The sequence below is a fragment of the Chrysemys picta genome, chromosome 8 (assembly GCF_011386835.1).
Source record: "Chrysemys picta bellii isolate R12L10 chromosome 8, ASM1138683v2, whole genome shotgun sequence".
NCBI classification, from domain to species: domain Eukaryota; kingdom Metazoa; phylum Chordata; order Testudines; family Emydidae; genus Chrysemys; species Chrysemys picta.
Genome location: NC_088798.1, coordinates 4,099,200 through 4,118,631, shown reverse-complemented (window position 1 = coordinate 4,118,631; position 19,432 = coordinate 4,099,200). Strand labels below are relative to the sequence as shown.

Genomic DNA, 19,432 nt, shown 5'->3' with positions numbered 1-19,432 from the left:
ACCCCAGATTTTTAGCACGCTGGAGGAAAATAATCTGTGTATATTTACATAAGAGAATATCATAACTACAGCAACACGAGTTACTACACTCCAAACAGCTGAACATATTTTAAGGTCCAATGCTGCACTCCTTAGTGTGACAAAATTGACCAAAGTCTAGTACAAATGCTGGCTGGCTGGAGGGACCCTTCACAAAGTATTCCAAAACAATATTCTTTGAAGAAAAATATTGCATTTGCTACCAACACCACAGGTCTGCTAGGCCTGTTTACATAACTCAGTATCCAATTTACCTTAACAGCTACACATTAATACCTAGAACTGTTGTTTTGACCACTTAAGTTTCTTGAAAACTAATTTGGATACGATTTTTAATCATGACCAACAAATAAATCAACTTCATGTGAAGTTACAATTGGAATATTTTGTATTTCACATTAGGTGGTATAATATTTTTTCCCACCAACCCAAAGATGCATGGGCTGTTATACCAGAATTAAAAGACAAATATTAAATCATTAAATATAAACCATAAAAGCCACCCTTATATTAAAACTATGATCCTCAATCAAGACTTTACATATCACAAAATTAAAAATTTTGTACCCAATCCCCAAAATTTAATCCTTACATGTACAATGAAGGCTCAATTATTAATGATTTTTGTTTGGGACACACAGCAAGAATTGTGCTGTAGACAGGAGTGATATGTACTATACCAGATGGTAAGACTGTACAAGATTGTAAATTTTTTGGGGCAGGGGCTGTGTCTTTCTTCTGTGTTTGTACAGAGTCTTGCACAATGGGGTCCTGGCTAGGACTTCTGGGTGCTACGAGGTGGTATTATACAAATAATAAATAACATATGTTGTATTAACTGGGCATAGATATTCACCTACTTTACTTTTGGTAAAAATAAATAAATAATAAAAAGACCTCCATCTGTCCTGTTCAAAACATTAATAAATACAGTACTATGAAAATTTGGGATGGATTTTGGTTATGGTTATTTTGGGCCCAAATATTGCATGTTAAAGTACTGAAATAATCCAGAGCTGCTAATGTTCCCTGCTCTAAAATTCCCTAATGAAACCAAATGCATCTGCTCAGTAAGCAACCCCTAGTTTCTGGAAATCCCCACGAGCAATCTGTACTTAAACGGCTGATGGGGCTTACAATCTGCTGACAGAAAGGTTAAGCCTTCCTCTCCTCCTCCTCCTCTTCCTTCATCATGGACTACGTAGTACAGATTCACTTAGCCTCCATGCTTACATCCATACACTTTATATACAATTTCTTTCATTTTTAAGATCAAAATAACACTAATAATGACTTGCTCTTACATTGTGCTTCTCATCAGAAGATTTCAAAGTGCTTTACAAAGGAAGTAAGTATCAAAATAAAATATGTTCCATAAATTGGTATACTTAAAATGCCTAGAATTGTATATTAAAATGAAAATTTCAGGTAATGCAGCAAAAAGATTCTCATCTCACCTAAAATATTTGGAATGTATTATTTTAAAAGGAAGGGGGGCTTCAGCTGCTTTGAGCTTTCTCGCTGCTCTTATTCTGATAGATGAAAGTTTATTTCCCTTTTAATCTGTTTAAATAACCCTGATTTTAAAAAAAAAATAAGAATGCAAAACGCATGGAGTATGAAGAGTGTTCAGTTTTACCATAGCAGTTAATGCCATGTACAATACTAAACATATATTAGGTGCCCATTTAAACAATTATTTTTAAAACTATAAAAGATTGCATTTATCTGGCAAAACTTTTACTTCTAATACAGCATTCACTGCAGATTTGGAAAATAATATTTCCTATGTAAAGCCAAATGAAAAGTTTGACACTGATAAAATGCTCCTTCAATAATTAATCCTCTTCTAAGTTAAATTAAGATGACATTTGTTGGCCATGAAAAATTCTGGGTATTTTTCCTGATAGTTTCCATATGCAATGTTAAATTGCTTTTTTTTTTTTTCCACAACAGTCCTTACTGGATCCGCAGAGATGGGGCTCCAAGTCTCTGTTGCCTCCGTTTCATCATTGTACTTTCTGATACGCTGTTTCTTCTCAGAAGAGGAGGTTTAAAGCCAGAAAGGAGAACCCGCTGTTATCACTCCAGTGCAGAGTACAGAACAATCAATGTAACACAGAGCTCTTCAAATATCCCCAGTGTCACCACAGACTTCATGAATTCAGTAACAGTCCAGATTAATCAGCCAGCTAATGTCAAAATCTAATTATTTTTAAAGAAGTCTTCCACAAGTCTATTTCTAGCATCCATAAACAGGAAATGAAGACCAACAGTATGCAGCAATAGTACTGAGAAGCCAAAGATACAAACTAAACAATCTGATCCGTCATACAGACAGCAATGTACTACTGACATCACTCACACTTAAGAGCACAGCAAATCAGTGGCAAACTTTTTCTGGGCTTCAGACAGCAGTGACACGTTCACTCTCAGTGAATCACAAGAAAAATGCAGAACCACAGAGAGAGATGGCATACAAGAAAAAACTCTGGCAGAAATCTCAGATACCAGCTCGAAAATTCATCCTGTGATAGGAATACAGTCATTGCTCCCACCCAGAGCCCCTAGGAAAGTCATGAGCAGTGTAAGAACAGCTGTTCTTTACTGGGGAGGAAACATGCGAACTATCCCATTTTTGGAAATCAAACCATGTAAGAATCTACAGAACTTCCATCTTAAAACATTCATAATGTGTTAATTTGTTAAACTATCAATTTTACTGCACAAGTTAAACATATCAGGAACAAATACATAATGAGGTTATGTTCTAGCTTAGCTATTTCTTCTTCCCTTCTTTATGAACTTCAAAACTACAAGGACAAATTGGCAAATAGAACAAACTGTCAAAGGATATTGAGGACACTAGAAAAATCCAAGGCTACACTATGATAATCATCTTTTGTAGCACTCAAGAGGTTCCCTTGCATCCCTTAAATCTCTGAGTCTTGCATTTTAGTTTTTGAATGGTAATTTCTATCATTAGCTCAAATCAAACTCATGCTGTTTGCATGGTTGTCACAAACTACTGTCTGTCTTTCCTGAAATCCATCATCTGCCGAAAGTTAGCTTTCCAAACTAACATTCCACATGAACATCTTGTCCAGATTTTAATTAAAACACTGTGTCTAAGAGATTGTGGTGTATTTTTTTAAAGAAGTATTTAACATTTTCAAATATTTATAAAACCCACCATTTATGGTTCCTCATTGGCTAGCAGGTCAAATTCAAGGTTATGGTCCTCATCTTTAAAGCCTTTCATGGAAGCGATCCAAGTTACCATACAAATGCCTCTCTCTACAGGATCACGACCTCCGCTGACAGCTATGTTCCACAGGAACAAGAGAATTGAGACCTTTACGCCCAGCAGATGGAGTTTTCTTGACTACTGGTCCTCAAATCTGGAAGATGTCAGGACTCCCACATACCTCAGCACCGTCAGAGCAAAATGAAAACCCCAGCCACGTTCCCGCAATTAGCACCATCAACAGCAAAAAACAAACAAACAAAAAACCCCAAACAAACCAGAATCCCAGTTCTCTGGTGGAGAGTGAAGGCGAGATCTTTACATGCACACTATAGAATAATACTTTTACGATGGTTCTGGTGTGAAAATTAGGTCGATTAAATAGTGGCGAATTTTATTAAAAGAAACTGCATACAACATTTTCCCCATTTTTAAAATATTACTAACACACAGATCAATCCTAAAATCCTTCTCATGTACCAATGTCCCCTTTACAAACTATACTTCAAATAATTTCAGCAAGCCCCATATACTACTGGCAATTCTGCTATGGAGCCTCCGTAGGCGCAATGCCACACATTCCAGCTCCTGACTCAACACCTCATCTCAATTTAAGAGCACTAGGTTATTTTTAATCTACTGCTCGGGAGTGTTTCTCTTCTGAGTTGAAGGGAGGAGTATAGTTAGAATGTAAAGTCTCTCTCACCGATTTATAACAAAAATACCACAAACTGAAAAGGCATTATTCTTCTTTATTTCCAGATCCAAGATAGTACGGGATGGGAACAGAATGCCACTCTCCTCTTCCTTCTCAGAGCACCATGGGACATTCTTTACCCATTTTCTTCATTTTATATTCCCCACACTTGAGGCATTGTACTGTCATGGCTGCCTTTCTCCTGAGTCAGGGAAAACTGCACATGACTCACCATAGAACTGCCTTGTTGCCAAGACAGACTGAAGCTGAGTGATATAACGCATTTCTTCCCAGGGATAATTGTACTGTCTCCATAACTTCCACGCCCTCTGAGCATGAAAGGGGAAAGAGACAGACCAGAATTCAAACCAAGGACTCCTGTACAGCAGTGCACAGCCTGCCCACTAAGATACCAGACTCTCCTATTTTTGAGCAATGGTGATGTCTTACCTTATCTATTTGCACTTTGGATATTTGCAATATTAGGAAATATTTGCCCCCACTTAGCTTTGACACTATATTTGCACAAAATTAATAAGTGTGATAACATTAGCAAGGCTCCCCATACTTGCTTATAACCATAACCATGTTAGGTTTAATCTTCACCTAATATATTGACCAAGAGATTTTGTTTTCTCACCCATATGATATCCAAATTATTAGCACAGAAACCGAGTATATAATCTTTATTTAATTAAGGTCTTTGTACAAAAGACTAGAATAAATGTGCAGATACTCTTCCCATGCTTGCCTTTATTCTTCAGTCCAGCAAGTCAAAATATTTTCCTTGTTTTCTCCACCTAAAACTTTTGTTTCCTCAGTTTTAAGCATGAAGGTTTAGAAAGATTAGAAGTAGAAACAGGTATAGTTTTAAGCTTGGGTTTAGCACGTTCTCTGGAAGCAATTTACTTCTGTGTAATTCCACTGAGAGGAGATTTGGGAGCAAATTTACTAACAATTACTGTCACTTATTTAATTCAACACCCCTGGATGGGTCAGTGGCAACAGAGATAGAACCAAGGACAAGGTTCCATATCGCAAAGAACTTAGCAGATTCATACATGTCCATACAGTGACTACCCATTAGAGGGGGACAGAGAACCAACCACACTATGTGTATGTGGGTTACACATTTGCTTTTGTCAAATAACATCATGCTGCACAATGCATTTATTAAAGACCCAAATAAATGTTTGGGTAAGGCAAAAATAACTATATAAAAAAAAGGTGTCTTCGACCACTAAAACAGCTTTATAATTTATCTACAGTACATACATAAATGCATCGTAAATAAAAGTTAATCCTCTTCCGGGAGAGAGGATGGCAACTTCTGTAACTGATGCGCACCACCTTAGAAAGACAAGGTGGGTGAAGTAATGTCTTTTATTGAACTATCTTCTATTGGGAAGAAGATACGCTTTCGAGTTTACACAGAGCTCCTCTCCAGATCTGGAAAAGGTACTTGGGCTATGTCAAAACTACAGTTTATGTCACAGAACTTATGTTGCTCAAGGGTTTGAATAAACCCCACCCCCGACCGACATAATTTACACCGACATAAGCACTGATGTGGACGGCGCTATGTCGGTGTGTGAACTTCTCCCATCGATGTAGCTTCTGCCACTTACAAAGGTGGTTTTATTATGCCAATGGGAGAACTCTCTCCTGCCAGCATAGAGCGTCTTCACCAGACATGCTGCAGTGGTGCAGCTGCATCGCACTGCGGCCGTGCTGGACGTGTAAACATGCCCGCAGAGTGTCACACAACCAAATACCAAGTGGAACAGATGGTTTAGCGTAACTAGTTAACCCATATCGTAAGAGACGATTCAAGATGAAGTAGCCAGTTAATCCCTCTGCAGTCATAGGACAAAAAAGGGAAGTTAGCGGGTTACTGATTGTTGTAAAAAGCCATAAATCCAATGACTTTGTTAAATCCACAATTTTTAATGTCTAGCAAAGTTACGAATTTAAGCTCCAAGCTTGTCTTTTGAAGGTGTTGTGTGAGTTTCCTTTGAAGATGAAGCTAGAGGTCATATATGGAGTAACTGGTTTGTGAAAAGGGTTCACCTACTGATGATATGGAGTTTTTATCTTTTATCATTTTTCTGAGACAAGGTGGGTGAGGTAGTATCTTTTATTGAACCACTTTCTGAGGATAAAGGCAAGCTTTCAAGCTTACACAAAGCTCTTCTTCAAGTCTGAGATGAGTTTGTAGAATGTCTCTTGGAGTTGTTTGAGGAGGGATTGAAAACATGCAATTTTGAAGATGCAATTTTGGGTTACGTTAACAGAGACATAGCATGCAAGTTAAGGGAGGTGATAGTACCACTCTACTTAGTGCTGGTTAGGCCTGAGCTGGAGTACTGTGTCCAATTTTGGTCACTGCTATATATAGGGCCTGTAGTAAGATGAGGCCCTGAAACATAAACCCTTATCAGAGGCCCACAGTATGAGTAAAGTAAAGTAATGGTCAAGACTTTGCTAACATAAAGCAAAGTTAAGCTGTGAGCCAGAGGCAGGCCCTGTTCACAGAAGCTGGCAAGGAAAGGGCTGATGCTGCAAAAAGAGACATACCTAAAAGGTACTGGACACCAGATATCAGAACATTCGCATACTTGTACATTCCACACACAACAAGGAACAAGCTGACCCATCCAAATGACAGGGCCAAAAGGGTAATATGATGGATAGAGTTGTTTTGTTCAAACCAACATGTACAAGGTGAGAGGCGGTACCTTGCTACCTAGTGGGGTTGTCCCTTGCTGCGTAGAGGGGTTGCACCTCAGTACGTCAAGAGTGATGTGTAACTTGTTTGTTCCTGTGTATAAGAATGCATCCCTAGGGCGGTGTCTTGGTCCGGCCTAGGGGGCAGTGGAAAGTCCCGCCACTGACTGAGCTGAGTCCATTGTCAGGGAGCACATAAGTACTAGCTAGCCGCACCTCAGCAGCACCTTGGACTTCTATGCCGGGGAGCTGGAGACTGTGTTTCTCTTCGACAATAAACCTGGCCGACGTGCCTTCGTACCTTACTAGAGTCTGTGGTCATTGGGGGTTCTCTCGGGGTCTGCTGTGTCAGCTATCTGCGCAGAGCTGGGGCAGCACACAGAGGGAACACGCACGCAGCCGATTGATATCAACATTGAACAGAGCAGAGCACCACACCGGTAGCGTCTGACAACAGGGCCCTACCAAATTCACGGTCCATTTTGGTCAATTTCACAGTCATAGGATTTTAAAAATCATAAATTTCATGATTTCAGCTATTTAAATCTGAAATGTCATGGTGTTGTAATTGTAGGAGTCCTGATCCAAAAAGGAGTTGGGGGGGAGGTCACAGGTTATTGTAGGGGGGGTTGCAGTTCTTATTTCTGTGCTGCTGCTGCGTGGTGGCTGCTGGCCGGGAGCCCAGCAATAAAGCTAGGGCCACCTCAGCAGCAGCACAGCAGCAGTGCAGAAGGAAGGATGGCACGGTATGATATTGCCACCCTTACTTCTGCACTGCTGCCTGCAGAGCTGGGCCATCAGTCAGCAGCCGCCACTGTCCGGTTGCCCACTCTGAAGCCAGCAACGCAGAAGTAAGGTATTGCTACCCTTACTTCTGCGCTGCTGCATTGCCTGCAGAGCTGGGGACCTGGCCAACAGCCACCACTCTCTGGCAGCCCAGCTCTGAAATCAGAACAGAAGTAAGGGTGTCAATACTGTGACCCCTCTAAAATAGCCTTGTGACCCCCCCCCCTGCAACTCCCTTTTGGGTCAGGACTCCTAATTTGAGAAATGCTGGTCTCCCCCGTGAAATCTGAATAGTCTAGGGTAAAAGCATGCAAAAGACCAGATTTCACGGTGGGAGACCAGATTTCACAGTCCATGACGCGTTTTTCATGGCCATAAATTTATTAGGGCCCTAACTATACACACAGGATGTAGAGAAACTGGAAAGGATACCGAGTGAGTGACAAAGATGATCAAAGTGATGGCATGTAAGCCAGATGCGCGAAGGCTGAACGAACTGAGTATCTTTAGTTTGGAAAAGAGGGAGATTGCGCGGGGGGTGGAGGGGGCAGAGAACATGATGGTGATCTTCAAATACTTTTAAGGCTCCCATTAAAAAGATGAGGAAAAACTGTTTTGTCTTGCCACAGAGAGCAGGACAAAAGGCAATGGGTACATTAAATCCCAGGGAAAACTTCTTAACTGTAAGAACAGTAGGCCAATGGAACAAACTTCCTCAGGAAGTCAGGAAAACTCCTTCACTGAAGGTTTCAAAATGAGACTCAATAGCCATCTGTCTTGGAAGGGTTACACACAACAAATCCTGCACCTTGGCAGGAGGTTAAACTAGTTGACCCTTGCGCTCCCTTCTAATCCTTCAATTCACCACAGTTTACCCAGGAACTTAAGGATATCATCAAATGCTTCTCCAAAAAACTCCAAGAGAAACTCTATTAACTCATCCCCCATGAACCCACCCCAGGGACCTTCTACGTGCTTCCCAAAATACACAAACAAGGGAACCCAGGGAGACCCATCACATCTGGTTATGGCACTCGTTCTGAAGGAATATCAGGACTCAGAACCCATCCTTAAACCACTCACCATACAAAGGGCCAGCTTCCTCCATGACACAACCAACTTCTTCCATAAACACCGCACCATTAACAACCTCCCTCAGAATATCATCCTTGCCACCATGGATGTCACTTCCTGATACACCAACATCCCTCACAATGATGGCACAGCTACCTGCCTCAAATATTTACAAGACAATGGACAACCCTCAGAAATGCATCACCAAATTCATCCATTTCATCCTTACCCATAACAATTTTATATTCAACAACAAACACTTTGTCCAAACCATGGGAACAGCCCTGGGTATTAGGATGGCTCCCCAATATGCCAACCTCTTCATGGGCCACCTTGAACAAGAATTTATGGACAAATGCACCATGAAACCAATGATATAGCTGAGATACATCGAGGATATTTTCATCCAGTGGCCAGATAACTTAAACTCTCTCATAGATGTCCACCACAACTTCAACAATTTCCACCCATCCATTAAACTCTCTCTGGAACACTCCAGCACCAGCATCCATTTCCTAGACACCACAATCAACTTCAACAATCGAACCCTTCAGACAAATATATACAAGAAACCCATGGATCACCACACCTATCTTCATAGATCCAGTAACAACCCCAAACACACCAAGAAATCGGTTATCTACAGCCAGGCACTCAGCTTCCACAGAATATGATCCAAGGAAAAAGTCTGGGATATACACCTTAACACACTAAAAACCACTTTCACTAAACAAGGAAAATACACCAGAGAAGATGACCGCATCTTGGAATGGGCCACCCAAATACACCGAGATAACCTGCTTCAATATAGAAATAAAACCCCCTCTGACCGCACACCCCTATTTGTCACCTACCACCCCACACTGGAACCCATACAGGGTATCATCGAACAACTACAACCCATATTCAATGGGGACCTCAACCTGAAAGGAATCTTTTCTGAACCCCCTTTTTCTGACCTTCAAACAATGCCCCAACCTCTCCAAAGACGTCATCAGAATCAACCTGCCCACAGACCAGGACACACTAACTCAAAGCAGCACCAGACCCTGCCGGTACAGCAGAAGAAAAACTGCAGACACATCTCCACTGATACAATGATCAACACCCCCACAACACACTTTTCAAGTTCCATGGATCCTACACATGTCTATCACAGCAAGTGATATACCTCAACCAGAGAGCTAAATGCCCCAACAACAACTATGTGGGTGAAACCAGACTATCACTATGTTCTAGAATGAACTCTCAAAGGAAAATGATAAAAGACAAAAACACCACATCACCTGTGAGTGAACACTTTTCACAAAGTGATCACTCTATATTCCTCCTATTAGAGGAAACCTGCACAACACTTTCAAAAGATGAGCCTCAGAGCTTAAATTCATAACTTTGCTAGACTCTGAAAATCATGGTCTTAATAAAGACATTGGATTTATGTCTTATTACAACAATCCGTAACCCTCTAACTCCTGGTTTTGTCCTATGACTAAAGGGGTGTTAATGGTCCACTCCATCTTGAATTGTCCCTTAGAAAGTGCCAACTACTTATGCTAAACTATCTGTTCAATCTTGTATTTAGCTATGACACTCTGAATACCTTTCCCAGACCTGAAGAACAGCTCTGTGGTAAAGTCAGTGATCAAGACATTTAAGCAGGCTTGCTAACAGATAGCACCATGATGCAATCAAAAAGGTAGCCCACCACCTGTATTATGGCCTTCTTGCTGGAATATTTAACAATATTTGACCGTTGTCAAATAATAGGCAGTCAACTGACTGGCTTGCCAAGCCTTAATAGAACTAAAGTCGATGATTCAGCACTAAAATGGTTTCAATTATTCCTCTCAAACAGGATCCAGAGAGTGATCATGGGAAAGAGGAGTAGTTATCCAACAATCTTCATATTTGGAATCTTACATGGATCCATCCATCTCCTCACTGCTTCAGCTTTTACACAAGTCCACTTGTAGAGATGAGACGCCCCAAGCTCCATTGCCAAAAACGTATACTGAAGATATTCAACTCTGTTATGTTCCATAAATGCACCAATGTCAACACAAGGATGTCATAATGCTTACAAGAGATGAGCTTCTGGGTGAAGAACAGCTGGCTAAAACTTAGATAAGAATGAGGTGATGAGAGCCAGAAGACGAAATGTTTAGACGAACTAGCAGAAAGAACAGTCTCTCACCTTTTAACAAAGGCATCCACTTGTCAATTGGTCTGAAGCCTCCGGGTCCTGTTGAACTCACCGCTAAGCCAAATTGCAATGAGCACAAAAGAAAAAATGAAAAACAAAAAACTTTACTCCATTTCCAGCTTGTTCGGAAATGTATTCCATTCCTCCTTGATAAAGATCCTTCTATAGCAATCCATACATTCTTCAGAGCTCATGGAAATATATTGTAAATTACTGTATATTTCTATACAGTAAGGCTGATGTTGGATGTAATGAAAAGGCTCTAGCTTGCACAGAAGGTCTGACTGCCACCTCAATGGGAATGGCCATCATGAGCACATCACACCTGCGCTCTACTCCCGTCACTGACTCCAAATCGGATCGCATGGTCCCATGGCTAGGTCATGCCCTTGATCCTGACCATCAAAACAATCAGTGGGTCAGATCTCAGCTACATCAGTGACTGTGTCTCCATTTACTACCTGTCAAGATGACTACATTCCGTTGGGACAATGAAGCTTATAAAGCAGAAAATATCTGAAAATAAAGTTCTCCCTCAAGGAGATTCAGGTGTGGGACAAGTTTCAAGAAGAATTTAGAATGATCCTGAGCCCACCCATCTTTAAGGAGCAATGCAAGACCTTCTTCTTTGACATACCATTTCCACCATTACAGGAATCATAATTTTTTTTAAATTATTTTCTGAGCAGAGACTCTTTAAATAAGAGATGGGAGAACAAACAATAGACTCCATACATCTTGCTATGCAGATTTTATTTATATGGGGAGGACTTCGATACTATGGTACCAACAACTATTGACAACTCTGAGATAAACAGAAATAGATTTTTGAGATCTACAGATCCACAAGGCTCTTTCCACTGAGCCATACAATTCTAATTTGTTGATAAGGGCATTTGGGTATCAATCAGAAATAAATGAAAATCACATCATAGTACTAACTTATTAAACTAAACAAAAGTAAACCAATTCAGAATAACTAGGTCTGACTGACTGCACTTCCTATAATTCCTGGAAACACAGTAAAATAATTTAGTCAGAGCATCTTTACAAGAAGCATATTGAACACTTTGAAAATCTCTATTCCGCTAAAAACTGAAATCACGTCAGTAGCTGTTATTCTTGCCCTTTGCAGTTTATGGTTTTGCCTTCTATGTACAGAGGCTACTGAAGTTCTGTTCACAGAGGTAATCAAAAAGAAAGGATTGAAGTAACTGGAGAAAAATACTTTACAAACAGTTCAGCAATATCCATAGTTACTAAATAAACCATCATAAACTGTCAGTGCCTAAAGAGCTGACCACTGTGCCGTCTATTTCTCCTGTTAATACTTATAATAGTTTTATGTTGTACCCATCTCCATACTTGACCAAGAAACAGGAAAAAACTTTGGCATCCTCAACTCCAGATCAAAAATGCTTTGTGCAAAAAATCTGAATTGTTACATTAAGGTAAAGGCTACAGATGAATAACTAATATCAAGTATTTGTTTACTCAATTGTCTCCAAATACTTGTCCAAGTGCTCTTATTCAATCACTGTCTTGATTGTTCCCAAATCATATAAGCAATAGTGTTCCTAAAATCTAATACAAATCTAGCTAAGCTGGCCTAAAAAGTATACTGATGGATAATTGATGTATGAGTTCTGTGTTCTGTTTTGTTTTAAATAACTGAGTTTAACACCATCATATGACTTCAACAAAAAGGTTCATTCATGCCTCATTAAAAAAAAGCCTTTTGACCTAGTAATATTGTTCAGCAGTGAATCGTAGGCACCGCACAGCACTTTTCAAACATTGCTCCTTATACAAAGGAGAGATTTTAAAGAATAAAAATTAAAACTCATTCATTACCAAAACCTGAAATCTAAGACAGCTTACAAAAGGTAACCTACGGAACTGACTTTGCTTCTGTGATACGCAAACTTTAGGGCATGGTTATTAGTTAGAAGGCTATGACTTTAAGCTTATTGTAGGTTTAACTGGCACCCTCGCTTGTTCTTTATATAATCCAGCCACTATGCAGTTTTATTCTACCACGTACCAGACCACAGAAAACTAAACCTAGCAACAGTTAAATTCTCTCAGAGATTATCACTAAAACAGTCTCCTAAAACTCTGCAAACCTAACAAGAGATGTTAAAATGAATAACTGGCTTGTTTTAAGAAACCTGCTTTTTCCAGTTTGCTATTTTATGTTTTGTGGCAATACTTCTATGGTCTTGATTTCACAACAACAAAAACCTGCAGGGATTGGTAATGAGAAGCTAGATTTTTCACATCTACATTGTCCACACAGCAGTGACCAATTGTTGTTCCCATCAGTGACTTGTGTGGAATTAGTTTATTAAATCTCAGTACAAGCCCCACTGGACATTTTATTCGGAGTACAAAGGTTGGGATTGGAAGCAACGGGGACCACTGTTGGCAGCCTCAACAAAAAAGGCAAGCACTGTCTGCCCCATGAATGCTGAACTCCCCACTCACTCCTGTAAGTTTTCTTCGTGTCAGGGTTGAGCCATACTGGCTAAGCAACTGAGTAGGCTTGCACTACCACTGGCTGTCCTCCACCTCTTAAAGAGGACAGAGGACCCTAGACTCCAATGTGGCCAACATGGCACCTTTCAAAAACACTAACAGCACATGAAAAACGTTAATGAAAAAAAAATATCTGTCTCTGATAGTTCTGTGTGGATTCAACAGTTGAGAATATGCATGTATTTTTGTTCAATCAAGCCTTATGTACTTCTAGGGGAATTCTGCGCCACTGCACATGTGCAGAATTTATGTCCCCCACAGATTTCTTTGCTTCCCCGCAGAAAAATGACTTTCTGATGGGGAAGCAAAGGGAAACCACAAGAGTGGTCATGCAACTCTCCCCAGCAGTATGTTTCGGGTGCCCAGGGCAGCCAGCAGAGAGGTAAATCACTGTGGGGCAGGAGGCAGAACTGGGGAAGACCCAGGTGATGGCTCCTACCCCTGCCGGGCTCAGCTGCTAGACCGGGCTGGGCTGCAGAGGACGGGACTACTTCTTCCACTGCACAGCATCCGGGGCAGGGTCAGACCCACCCACAGATTTCTCCCCCAGCTGCAGGAAGCTTTGCAAACTCCCCCACTTCCTGCTTCCTGCACCCATCACACCTCAGCTCAGGGGGGAAGGATCCCTGTACAGGAAGCTGCTCCCCCATCCACCCAACCCCTGTGCATCCAGACAAGTTCATACTCACCCCCCCTGCACTCAGAACCCCCCCATAAGCTCCACTCCCCCTGCACCTGGACAACCCCGAGCCCCCAGCACCCAGATCCCTGCTCCACCAAGCCCCAACCAGTTGCACCTGGATCCCCACCCCACTGAGCCCCACTCCACCAGCATCTGGACCCCCCCACCAACCCTCCATACCCAGACCACCCTGCCGAGCTCTATCCCCCCCACACCCAAACACACACACCGCTGAGCCCCAACCACCTTCACCTGGACCCCACTGCAGAGACCCATTACCAGTGCACCCAGAACCCCCCAACAAGCCCCTGTGCATACAGATCCCCTCCACATCCAGATCCCCCACTGAGCAGCCTGCACCCAGATTGTCCCACACAGAACCCTCTCAAACCACACATGGATCCCCCAACACTAAGCCTCTTCACACTTGGATCTTGCATTGCTGAGCCTACCTGATACACCTAGCACAGAGGGGCAGGGCGCTGGGCTGTTTCTGGGGCAGGCCCCATCCTTGCACTCTGTCAGGGTTGAGTGCAGCATCACCGCTGAGTCTGTGTCAGGGAGGGGGAGGGAGGGAAAGCTGCGCAGTGATCTCCCACCTCTGTGCGGCCAGTGGCCCGTGCCTAGGGTGACCAGACAGCAAATGTGAAAAATAGGGACGGGGGTGGGGGGTAATAGGAGTCTATATAAGAAAAAGACCCAAAAATCGGGACTGTCCCTATAAAATTGGGACATCTGGTCACCCTACCTGTGCTCCCCAATGCCATGCTGGAGCCTCCACATTTATTTGACACACAAAATTTGCAGAATGTTGCAGCATTTTAAAATATTGTGTGCAGATTTTTTTTTTGCATAGAATTTTTAATTTTTTTGCACAGAATGCTCTCAGGAGCACTTATGGCAGTAATGGATGAAAAGTAATTATACTTACAAGCTTCCTCTTCTAGGGAGACTGAGTTCCTTCTGGAAAAAAATACAAACAAAACATTAGAAAATTAATGAAGAAAGATCTTAAATTAACTTCTTGTTTATCTAATCTAGTAATATTACTTTACAAATAAAATATTAAGGGCTAGATTTTCAAAGATGTGTTCAAAAGATGCCAGCACTCCTAATTTGTTACCGCATATATTATCATTGCATGCATAATATGGTATTTGCACCAGTTTATAGCCAACTGAGCACTCAACTGGCCAGGTATGCACAGAAATACTTGCTTTGTCTGCACAATTATGATATTTATAGTCACAAATTAGAAGCATACAATTGTATATAAACGTACTAACCATCTTTGAAATTAATTCTATTCTGTCCTACACAGTTCATCACTCTAGTATCTGAGTGCCTTCCCATAGTGCATCAAGCAACATGATAACATCTGTCATGTGTTTGTTCTCCTACCGTCTCCCCAGGGGCTAAGTGTGTGCAGTGGTGTTTTGTCTTGGATTTTTTTTTTTTAATATACACATACTGCTATATGTTTGAGAAGAGAAAATCAAAGAAATGCAGCGTGCACTTAGAATCAGCACATTTCACCATTAACTGTAAAGATTAAAGGACGTGGAAATAGATAAATATTTTTTGAACTTCCATCTCAGGTTAGCACATTTCTCTCTCTCTTTTTGAAAACATTTTACACTGCTGCATTTTTAATATTTCACCACTAGATGGGGGTATCATCCTACTCAGAGTCCACCTTCAACAAGGCACACAAGAAATAAGTCATAAACAGTAAAGTTAAAGAGCCACACATGTATTTTTAGGGAGGTTTTTTTTTTTTAATAATTCCACTACTCTGTATTTTTAATAGGACAATGTGAAGATAAATTTCACATTTAAAACAATTAAAATTTAATGGTGTTATTAATACGATCAAATGCAATTTATTCTAACTGACCCTAATATAAATCTTTAATTTACTTTTTACCATTTACAATTATTACAGCTAGAGCCAGCAGATTTTCTGTTTGCAATGCTACTGGGGCCCAGCGGTAGCAATGCAGGTAAACGGGATTTAGAATCTTAAATTTGTGCTCAAATGTCACTCCTCTCAGCTGCAGATTTTGTTTCCCAGCCGCTTATTGTTTTTCACTCAGTATGGACAGTTTAACTAGAATGGTCAGTTTTATTTTCTGATTTTCATATACTGGCAAACAGTTGTGCTTTGTTTCCCCATTACAGAGGAAAGTTTATATAAAAAAAAAACATTAAAAAACCCCTATGAAAACACATTCACAAGATGTTTTTTAGTTAAGGACTGAATTTTGGGTTTAAATGATTGAAATGCTACTTTAAATTACATATAGTTGCATTTTTAAAAATAATAAATTGCATATTAGTCAACATTTTTAAGGTCACTGAAAAGTTTCTAGATAGTAGTTTGACTCTAATCATTTCTTCAATATAAATCAAGCATGATTTCCCACTGACTCTACACCTTAAAATTTCACTGCTGCTTGCACAGTTCCACAGCTCTAATTGTACTGAGTAAATTCAGGTACACAAGCCTGAGAACTTACTGCATCATGGAATACATCCCTGTCACCATACAAACTGTCAAAAGCTAATCAAAACATTTCAAGTATATAAAGCAATCAATCACTACCACCTAACTGGTCAAACATATTGCATTCTAAAGGGATTTCCTTCTTTCTTACTCCTTTAAAAGATAAGAACCTTTATCTGAAAGTTTTACCTATGACACAAAGCTTTTTGGCCATTGTCTTTTAATACTTCATAAGCATATGCATCATGTAAATAATAGAATATAGGGGGTCTTTATGAAAGTGGATTTCAACTTTAATTGTAGTATCTAAGTGAAACATATATGGTACATTTTATTTTAAAAGAGTTTTCATCCACTGGAACTACACACTGTAAGGATGCAGCAACTTTTTCTATTTGTACACAAGTTCACTTCCCAATACTGCCAATCTTAAGCATTCAAAAATCATGAATCAGACTCAAAAATCCACCACATTCACTTCAAATGAGATTTAAAAAAAAAAATTGGGGTCCTTTTTCTTTGCCTTCTTGGTTTTGCGCCTTTAGGGTCTGCAAGCTTTCTTCTATACAACCATAAGGACTTGAGATATGTGTTTTGGTTGTTTTTTTTTTAAATAAAACTGAGATTTCCGTGCTCTAGTACGAAACAAGAAGCTGGGGCTTTAAGAAAAAGATGAAATATGAGACTCGCGACACAAGAATGAGAGCTGACAACACTGCCTCCTGTCCTGTATGGCACAGTTTTATGTTTGTAATATTAGCTTTAAGGGGCAAGGCACCTCAAAGTCATTTATGTTTAAAGGGATAGGTGACAACTCTGTGGGTGCTCAAAAAAAATGGTGGGTGCTCAGCACCGATAGATCAGCGCCTCCCCCTCCAGCCCCACAGTGTCTCCTGCCCGCCGGCGGCCCCACCAATCAGCTCCTCCCCGTCCCTTCCAGCGCCTCCTGTCCACTGCTGATCAGCTGTTCAGAGAGAGAGAGGACCGAGGACAGGAAGAGGCGGGGGGGGGGTGGAGTGGGGGCAAGAAAAGGCAGGGCAGGTGTGGGAGCTTGAGGGAAGGGTGGAGCATCCCCTGAAAACTGAGGAAGTTGACACCTATGTTTAAAGGGTTATGTTTGTTTTTATTCTCATTTGTACCTGTGAGAGTAACTTTTCGTTATCCATGAAAACAACATTTTTCTTAATCCATAATCCACTGTCTGAATTTGGAAATTAACACATTTTATTTTAGAAAAACATATGGTATATTACAAGTGATCTCTCAAAGTAACTCAATCAAATATGCCATGACTGAATTACACTCTATCCCTATAGTATTCACATTCATTCTGTGATTGCACCTAAATGAATATACTGCAATTAGAGCATCAATATACAATACAGTTTTTGAAATTCAACACCTCTAAGGCCTTGACTACAATAGGGCGAGTAATCACTGGTACAGCAATCAGTTTTTATATCCATTGTTCCACTATGTCCCACCTCATATTACCCTCCTGAAATGTCCCTTCATTCCTACTTTGCAGACCCTCAGACAGCAATCCACCTGAAACTACAATCTTCTGTGCCCATTCAATGGTATCCTCCTTCCCCAGCCATGTCCCCTGACCCCCCAACCATTGCTCCCCCGCTTAACTGACTGAATCAGGAACAGCAGACCTGGTAGCTGCCCAGCCTTGCCCCTTTCCGCCCCCCAACAGGTTTTAAAGGGGCTAACGGCATGGAAGGGCCAAAGCAAGGGGAGTGGAGCTGGAAGCTCAACAACTGTGAGCAGCAGCACCGCCAGCTCTGCTCTTCCTGCTGCAGCTTCAACCAGTGCACCATCAGCAATCCACTGTCTGCAGAGTTATAGAGCCAGAACCAGGGATACAGGGAGGAAGGATTACTGGAGAAGGGAACAGCATATGTGGGGAACATAGCTGGTGCAGAGGGGAATAGTGTGGGGGGCAGAAACTAAAGTCTCAGCTGATGATCCACAGCAGGACAGCCATCTGAGACTTGCATTTCAGGAGCAGGAGTGCAGACATTTCAGGGGGCACTGCACAAAGGGGCAGGGCAGGGATAAGAAGGTGCAAAAGGAGTGGGGTCGTAGTTGGTGAACTAAGGAGCTTTCATTGGTTGAGGAAACCGGAATGTCTATACTGGCACTCAGCTGATTGCATCTTTACACCTACAAGTTACCAGGGTAACTTCAATCACACAAAGTACTTATATGTGGACTTAAGGCGCATTTCAATCAATCACTTAAAGTACATTGCACTCGACTGACATTTCAAGTATAGACAAAACGATAGAGCCTGACAATACTTCATGGAGATCTGTAGTTACTTATTTCCCATAAATCGGAATCAGAGCTTGGATATTTTTGTAGCCCAGCTAAGGGAAGCAAGTTTCAGTATGTTAATTATGAAGGAAGTGTTGGTGACTAGAATTACTTTACCATGCTAATCCTGCCAAACATCACACAAAGAGAACTTGGCAATACATATCTGTGCATTCTTGAAACAGAGTTCATATTTCAAATGGCAAGATGATTAATATAACACTGCCATGCTATGACCACCAAATCTGACCTGGTATTTAGCTTTGGGTATAGTAATTCTTTCATTGTTCCACGACTCAATAAATCCTCTGAGTAACTGTGCTAATTATGTAAAATGTTTTCTTCCATATAAGACCTAACCCCAATTTAGAGTGAAACATCAAAGAATAGCAGATTCCATGCACAATCTGAAGTATCTGTCTCTTTGAGCACTTTAACTGTCAATACATAGATATATTATCCTGATTACCTCAGCACAGCTCTGTGCCACCTGCTCTCAAGGTCGGTAATATAATCCTCTAAATGCATGTTTATTTTCAGTATCCTCTTACAAAAATGACAGACTGTCAATTTGTCTAGTTTTATTTCTCAAACTTTTTTCCACAGAT

The 19,432-nt window shown here is 40.9% G+C and overlaps 1 protein-coding gene and 1 long non-coding RNA gene across 14 annotated transcripts in view; one reads left to right on the top strand and one right to left on the bottom strand.

The window, feature by feature from the left end:
- The window catches only part of MAST2 (microtubule associated serine/threonine kinase 2), a 325,477-nt gene that overhangs the window by 155,465 nt on the left and 150,580 nt on the right, over positions 1–19,432 (bottom strand). For 11 of the 13 annotated variants that reach the window (XM_065553746.1, XM_065553747.1, XM_065553748.1 and 8 more), the window contains one exon: positions 14,925–14,956. The exons of 1 other annotated variant lie outside the window; for it this stretch is intronic. In XM_065553746.1, the coding sequence (XP_065409818.1) occupies positions 14,925–14,956 (32 nt within the window). Of the gene's footprint in view, positions 1–2,002; positions 3,165–14,924; positions 14,957–19,432 lie in introns of those variants that run through there. One more of the 13 variants, XM_042845027.2, reaches the window with a different exon arrangement.
- On the top strand, positions 777–3,171 carry LOC101948418 (uncharacterized). The gene is made up of 2 exons (XR_256497.4): positions 777–1,387; positions 1,996–3,171. It is a non-coding gene; the product is annotated as an uncharacterized LOC101948418 (long non-coding RNA).